Genomic DNA, 8,217 nt, shown 5'->3' on the forward strand with positions numbered 1-8,217 from the left:
TCTTTCTTGGATTCAATTTACATAAAAATATAGTGAATTGGTTGAAGGAGATATTTTTATAAGAACATCAGAAGATACTCTGGGTTAACAACTTATTCCCTTTAGTAAGTTATGAGAGAATAGAAGATATTCAAATGAAGTGTTAAGGGAAATTGTAAACCTAAGCTTTTTTTTTATTGATTTCTCTAGTTTAAATTGTCTTTCTTATTGCTAGTTTTATATTTTTATTTTTTTCCATAATTTTAAATTGTGTGTTTGGATAAGATTAAATTATTTTAATTTAAGTAATTAACAAATTTTGATAATAAATTCTTGTGGGAACAATACTCTACTCTTTGTTATAGTACTTGTTAGCAATACGTGAACTTGCGTAGTAAAATCATTAACAAGTATGCATTAGCTTTGTTACTCTAAGTAAATTGATATGAGTTAGAGTTGAAACTGCTTATTCTCTTGTTTTATTGTTTTTTTTTCTCAGTTGAAACTACGTATTCATACTATGTTGGTTGATCTCCATTTAGCGCAATGGTTGTTGGAACTTTTAGTCGTTGGCTGAGTTTTTCCGATGAAAATTACTATGGTTCTTTGGTTCAACTGATGGATGGTAAACTTGATGAAAGAACGTAGACCATATTTTTAGAGTACCCATTCGGTGTCAAACGATTGCAGTGTAAGGTACTTTTTAGTTCCAAGTGTGATAAGAGCATGAAAGACCAAGGAGGTAACCAAGGAGTTGTTTACATAATTAGACTATAGAGTTAGAAAGAAGGTGGAGCTTGGGACAATGTGTAGTAGTGTGGGACTTCTGTGTTCTTTGTCTCTTGGTGGTCAAGGCATGTGGTGTTTGTTAGTATGATGCACAAACAAGTTGCCCTTAGTAAGAAGCAAAGTGAGAATGAGGCGAGATGCGTTATAATTATTTCTCAAGGCATGCTTGGACTTAGGCTTAAGCTTGGTGACTTCTCATGGATCTCGGTGACCCTATGGTGGGGTGGCAAGCACAGACGAAATTGCTTCTCGAAGGAATTCGTTTAGAGAATGCAAGCAATGTACATAGAGATTTCACGGGTTTTATGTCTCGAGTCTTAACCCCTATTCATGTCTTTTATTTTTGAAACCAATACTAGTTGTAGGGCTTGCCTAAATTTAGTGTAAAAGGCACTTTTGGGGGCTGGATTGTGTAGCCACCATCACGAGAGTGGGGAATACATCCTACAGGAGTTACTAAAGATATAAGATTGGTTGTGAGTGACTTTTTAGGTATTTTGTCCATTGTAATCTTAAATCTTTGATGGTGAATTTCTTCTTTACAGTGCTTGTGGACATAAAGAGTGGGTTTCTGAACCACATATATTGTTTGTTTTCTCTGTTTACAATTATTTTCCTGCTTTAAGTTTCTTGATTGTTTATTACCTAGATTTTGATCAATCTAACTTTTAAGTTCGTTAATGTAATCATAAAAATGATTAAATTAAACTATTCATTAATTTGTCTTTTCCACATTTTGAGAAGTAAAAATGAAATTTACTATTCTCAAACTTTGGAAAAGTTAAAAGAAAAAAACAAAACATTTACTTTGAATTTTTTTTACAAGACGCATGTTAAAAGTTATTTTTGAAAATTGTAATCAATACAAGTATATGTAATTTTATTAAAAAACTCCTCTTAGTATAAAATGGTTTTTCAATAAACTCCATTTCGAGATGTTAACGCCAAATATTTCAACTAAACTAATTTTAATTTGTTCAAGTAAAAAAAGAAAGTTCAAATTGGTCACCTCAATTAAAATGGAGTAGAAAATTCAGATGATAATACTCCTCTTTGCTATAAAATTTTCGACGCATTCAACTGTTGAAGTAATTAAGCTAGCCACATGCGGGCGAGCCATAACTGACCCCAAAGTTCAATCTTATCCTTTGCTACCAATTTGAGGCACGCCGTCTTTGTCCACTAAATGAAAATTGTCTCTTCCCCCCTAGCAAATGGACTACACAACAAATTTGTACTTTTTGATAGTTGAAACAAATTCCGTGTTTAACACACTCACGTACCTCATTAATTTGATTAAAGAAAATAACTATTTTTAGAGAAAAAATAATAAAAAAAAGAAACAAAATAAATTTCTTTTAGAAGTACAACCCAATGGTTTGAATTTGAATTACTTAAAAATAAAATTTTAAGTTTATATTTTTTATTACCATATATCATTCATTAGAATTTGAGCCTCGCAATGGTTAGAATTTGAACTTCCAAATTGAAAACATACCCTCTCCTCCCATGCATAAACTTCAAATTGCTCTTCATAAATTTTCTAAAAATATTATAATTCTAAGCTCAAGCAAAAGTTCTTTTTTTGTAGCATCTAGGTACTTAGCGTGGATTGATGTAATAGAATGACCTAAGTTAATTAAATACAAGCATATATAAAAAAGTTTTCATTTAAAACTTGTATGTAGCAATAACAAATTATTCACCTATGAAATGCATATATTTAAATACTTAATAACTTTTGGTTTTATAAAGACATGGATTTAATCGATGTTTTTATTAATCACTTTTTACTATTTGTCTTTTAGTTTCTATTATCTCTTTAATTGTTTACTTTTTGTCTTTATTCATTTAAAAAAAAAACTAAAAAGAAAATAGTAAAAATATCAATTAAATGAAGCCAAAGTGTTTCGATAATCAAGTGTTTATAATTGCAAACTTTAGAGAATATCATTTGTAAACAAAGAAAAATAAGACTAAAGGCCGAAGGGTTAAATTCACCACACACCACATAAAGTTTGAATTGATAGTCAATTAATTTATAATTTGAATTTATAAATTAAACTGGCCATGTGCCCACACGTTGCCTGAATATTTTTTACATAAAGTTTGATATCTTAATTAAATATCATTTTAAAAAAATATTTAAATATAAATGGAGGATCCAATTTATTTTAATGCAAAGAATGGAAAATTTTGTATGTTTTTGCATTTGTGCTTCGCTTTAAGTAAAAGTGGAATTTGTATTTATTAACATTCAATTAATTTAAAGTTGAAATATTAAAAATTAGTTAAAATCAAATTATTCTGCATTTGTTGTATGCAAATCTGTCAATACTAAAATTATGTAGTTTTGGCTTGTATTTATTGTTTTTGAATATGAAAACTATGCGGGGTAATATCCCAGAAAAAAAAAACCTCTTAAACTATTAAAAAAAATTAAATAAGCATTCAATCAAGCTATTATATTTTTATTTTAAGTAAAATAAATTTTTATACTTTTATTTTGAATTGAATAAATTATTATGACTAATGATTGACTTAATTAAAATGTTATTTATCATTTTAAAACACGTGATATTAATATGACATATTAATATATCATAATTGATGAGGGTATGACATGCTAACATATCATATTGATCATGACATGATTAACTTATGAGTTATGCGAATTTGGCATGATTTCGCGACCATCTGATATTGTTAATCTGTCACATCAACATCATGTTAATATTATGTGAATATAAAATAAAAAATAACATTTTAACTAACGATAATTAATTTATTCTAAATTATTAAGACTTATTTAACTTAAAATAAAATTATAAAAATTTAATTAAATGTAATAAAAAATAAATATTTATTTCAAAAATTTTAAATGATTTATAAACTTATTTAAGCATTATGAAAAACTATGTTGCTGGTTTTAAGGTTTTGCCCCCAACCCACCAATCTAAAGAGTATATATATATACTCTTCGAAGCGGGTATGGTCCCCCTCACAGGGAAAAGAAAATAGACTCAGATTTTATGGACAGCTCGTTGATTGTCCGAAGAGATAAGTACATGAGCCAGGAAGAGTAGGGATTCCAAATACTCATACTCTGCCCCGGCAGCTGCGCCGTCGTTAGCCGCCGACGAATTGGCTGGGAACAAAAGAAAACAAAATAAACTAAGATTATTAAAACATATGCCTTTTGACAATTTATTTAAAAGTCATTTGCCCACACTCGAACACATGTTGGCGTATATATATTTCGGCTTCGTCAACGGTCAGAATCGCTGGCTTTACACCCATATTCCCCTCTCTCCGCAGCTACCCTTTTATTCTGTCTATATATATTATCTCAATACTTGGTTCTCTCTCCCTGTCTGTCTCTAACAACCATTTTCTCCATTGTTTAGCACTCTTCAAATTGTTCGCTTTTGCTCCTTGTCAAGTTGTACGCATCTTCTTTAATTTTCTCTGCTTTTGTTTCGGTTTTTTCATCCATCCCATCGAGAATTTATCTATTCATTCAACGATGAGCCCTGTAGATTTTCATGCACGTCCTCCCAGGAGAGATCTGATGATCAACGGCCTCCGTCCTTCCCCATTGAAGATCAACAAAAACTCTCATTTCATTCAAAAATCTTCTGGTTTGGTGGTGTCTCAGGCTGCGGCTGCCCCTCTCAAGCACCAGCAGCAGCAGCAGCAGCGACAGGGTCCAGTCATCATTTACACTCATTCGCCTAAGATTATCCACACGCAGGCTCGGGACTTCATGGCATTGGTGCAAAAGCTTACAGGGTTTTCAAGGTCTGATGAGGTTACTAAAACTGCGCCATCAAAACTACGGAAGGACAAAGCCAAGGGTAATTCTATTTCATCCTTGGAAGGAAATATCAGTATGGAGCTTGCTCGTAATAGACAGGAAGATAACGACTCATCTTCCGCTCTTACAGATGAAAACGGTGGTTTTGGTGTTGGTGGTGATGATGTTAACAATGTCAGTTTGTCTTCTGTTCCGCCAATTACCAGTCCTCCAAATCCGTTTTTTGCTGATATAGGTCTCTTCACCCCGAATTCGGTAGATTTCTTCTGCTCTCCGAGGCCGGTTTATAAGTTTGCTGACAATGAAATTGTGTCCCCAGCCTTGGGTTTGAACTCACCTTCTCTGCTAGAATTTATGAAAGGGCTTCCAGATTACTGAAAGGTGTGAAGGAATTGGGGTACTTGAAGTAGAGAGTTCTAGCTTTAGTTTCTTCTCTTTGCAAATAATGGTCAATTGTTTCATGTTCATAGTTTTTCATTTTTTTCTTACGGTTCTTTGGTTCATTCTTACTTTGTAATTTACTGTTTAAATCTTAGTTGGATTGATCAGCTAGAGACCATCGTCAGATATCAACTGTCAATTAGAAGCTGGTGTGGTTATTTATTCTTTCGGCCATCCAAGGGAAGATTGAGCTTCCCTACTCTGTATGGCATTGATTTTTCCTCTGAGCAGTCCTTTTCTTCAATCCATTGTTTCTTCTATCTGCCCTTTTTTCATCCCTTTTAAATTCTCATTATTGAGATTGGCAATAGACTATTGAGGTCTATTCTATAGTTTGGTCAATGTTCAAAAAAAAAAAAAAACTCTAATTCAGCTTATGCTTACCACATGAAAAGAAATTATGAAATCAATTTCCCTCTATTCTATGCATCAAAAGTCAACACCGGAGAACAATAATATGTTCAGTAATGAAGCCCAACTTGTTTAGGTTTACCCTTCGACCATGGTTTTATGTACCATTATAGGCTTAAACTTCCAACTTGCAAACCCAAATCACCTATTTGAATATAAAATATTAAGATGATAAAACATTCAAGTTCTATTGACCGCAAGGGTTTCTTTTTTGTTTTTTTCTGTTTTACCTATGGATAGTTCATGGATAAGAGAAGCAGTCCTGTAGTGTTTTAGACAAATAATCAAGTTTTGAATCTTGAATATTCTGCTAAAAATGCCGAAAGCGACCATTGATTAGAAGGAAATACTAGAAAAATTTAAATAATTAAGCATATATATCTGTATATATATTGTTTTGTTTGATGTTAGTATATTCATAGCCACCTGTGCTAACGTATAGTTAGTTTAGTTGGTACTCGGTTGGTACTTAAACTAGGAAGAGACTGACTTTCACAGATTCTCATTCTTTTTCAATTCTACTCTCATGTTATTGTAAGTCCCTGTGGCTAGACAACGAAGCCCCTAGCTCAACGATACTCTTTTAGAAGGTCACTACGTAAATTAAGCCTCGTATCTTTATTATGCTTGGAACTCCTCGGCTTTAAGGATTATTGCTGATGGCTTCAAAAGAAAATTGAGAGAGTTTTTCTTATCTCCAACATGGCCAAAGTTTGCCTGATCTTCTCCATTATGCTTGCTAGGAAGGAAGGAAAATGCAGCAGGGAAGAGAAAAGGTGAAGTAGAAAAGTGAACGACGGGAAGGAAAGTTGATTTTCCTGGTTATATTTGAGGTATGAAACATTAAAGTGAAAGAAGTTAAATTAAAATTATAAATAAAACGATTAACTGAAGTTCAATGAGTTTTGTTTCCTTCCACTATTAGATTTGGACGGAGAAGTCAGAAGTACAAATTCATCAATTTTCCTTCCTTTTATCTATCTGTCTTGAAATTAAAAAAGAAAAAAAATAGGAGGAAATATTTTCTTTTCTCTCTCTTTCTTTCTTTTCTCTTTTCCTCCAACCAGCCACACTAAGGGTGAGAGAACTTTACTTTAAAAAATCTTAAACTAATAAGCTATTTTTTTAGGAAAGGGGAATTTGATTTCATACTCATTAATAAGGAGATTATACTTTAATTAATGAGTTAAATGCTTGGGTGCTAAACCAATAAGTTATTACCTATTACAAATAATTTAGTTAAGGGATGATTTTTTTCAGCCCTCATCTCTTTGGTGCTTTCAAAAATAATAATCTTTTTAATTTTAGCTGTTTTAGTTAAGAGAAATGATTTTTGGACAAAATTATCCTTAATGAAACCTTCTTATATTAAAGTACACGTGTTGAAAAAGTGTTATTACATTCCAGGTTGGAAAAGTTATTACACGTCATATTTTTTTTTTACGGTTATAGAAAATGAAACAAATAAAATAACCCCAAAAGCTAATTAATCAAATTTAAGGATTTTGGATAATATCTTTTTGTCTAAATCCATTTCATCCTAGTAGTAATGTTGACCTTAAATAACTAATCAATACATCTTCTTTTACAAGTTAAATTCCTTTTTTATTTTAAATTTTATCTCTATCATGAAAATGTTTCACTCCAAGAATTTATGTCTTAATGAAATATAAAGATAGAGATCAAGTTACACATTATGTTTAAAAAATATAATTATTATACGTCATGTTCAAAAAAATACTATTACACGACATGTTGAAAACAAAAAAGTTATTACATGCCATGTTTAAGGTGTTTAACTCCAAGAGTTAATATTCTAATGAAATACAAATACACAAGTTACATGCCATGTTTAAACAATGTTATTGTTATACACCAAGTTCAAAAAAAAATGTTGCTAAACGCTATTTTGAAAAAAAAGAATGTTGTTACATGCAGATATGTACAAAACCTGTTGTTACACGCCATGCCATATTCAATAGATTTGTTATATGCCCAGTACATTAGAATTGTTACATGCAGACATGGCATGTAATATCTTTGAGCAGTGTTCCAATTTGCAGATTTCATTTCACTTATAACTTCAACTAATCAACTTTTGGGTTTTGTGAATGTAAACCAATTGTTGATTTTTCAAGGAAAATTTGTAGAGAAATAAAAACTCTGAAATTTTTCATTAAAAAAAAGATGAATAGAGTAAGGAATTAACAACTTTGGAGGAAAAAAATTTCTCTCACCTTCAGTCAGGCTTTTTTAGATATATATATAATTACCAAATATCAAAAACTACTATTTTGTAGATGTAGCTTTGAAAACAAAAAAAAATTCCCAAAACATTAGTGTAGTGCACAACCAAAAACTTAGTTTTTTGTACTTTTCAATAGCTAAAAATAACATACAAAAAAAAATTACACTGCAAGCCCAAACAGATGTTGCACAATTCAACAGAAAATGTTAGACACCAAATCTTCAGCAAAACATGTTATATGCCAAGGCCAAAGCTTAATCAGTAGATGTTACAAGCCAAAGTCAAAGCTTCAGCACCAGATATTACACGCCAAAGCTTCCTTCTTCCTACTAATGTTACATACCAAGGCATGTTCTATCAGACTTGAATCACTGAAAAGCTTAATACTAATAAACCCCAGAACATATTGTTACTCACCACGCCATGCTCTTTGGTCTATAAATTGACGAGGATATGGTGAGATGATGAGAGATAAATAAAGAGAGAGTTTTATGAATGTAAATCGTTAAACCCAAGAACATGTTGTTACTTG

General features: G+C 31.4%; 1 protein-coding gene across 1 annotated transcript; it reads left to right on the forward strand.

The window, feature by feature from the left end:
- The first annotated feature begins 4,123 nt into the window (after nucleotides 1-4,123).
- Nucleotides 4,124-5,188, forward strand: LOC110427655 (uncharacterized). Its single transcript, XM_021443204.1, has one exon. It carries the CDS (start codon nucleotides 4,295-4,297, stop codon nucleotides 4,961-4,963), a length of 669 nt encoding a protein of 222 aa, XP_021298879.1. The 5' UTR covers nucleotides 4,124-4,294; the 3' UTR covers nucleotides 4,964-5,188.
- Nucleotides 5,189-8,217: the final 3,029 nt, after the last annotated feature.

Source organism: Theobroma umbraticum, unplaced genomic scaffold (genome assembly GCF_002168275.2).
Source record: "Theobroma umbraticum cultivar Fairchild unplaced genomic scaffold, ASM216827v3 scaffold_2.0, whole genome shotgun sequence".
NCBI classification, from domain to species: Eukaryota; Viridiplantae; Streptophyta; class Magnoliopsida; order Malvales; family Malvaceae; genus Theobroma; species Theobroma umbraticum.

What these genes read in the sequence shown, in the direction of transcription:
- LOC110427655 (XM_021443204.1), top strand. Translation starts at nt 4,295, where the DNA reads ATGAGCCCTGTAGATTTTCATGCACGTCCTCCCAGGAGAGATCTGATG.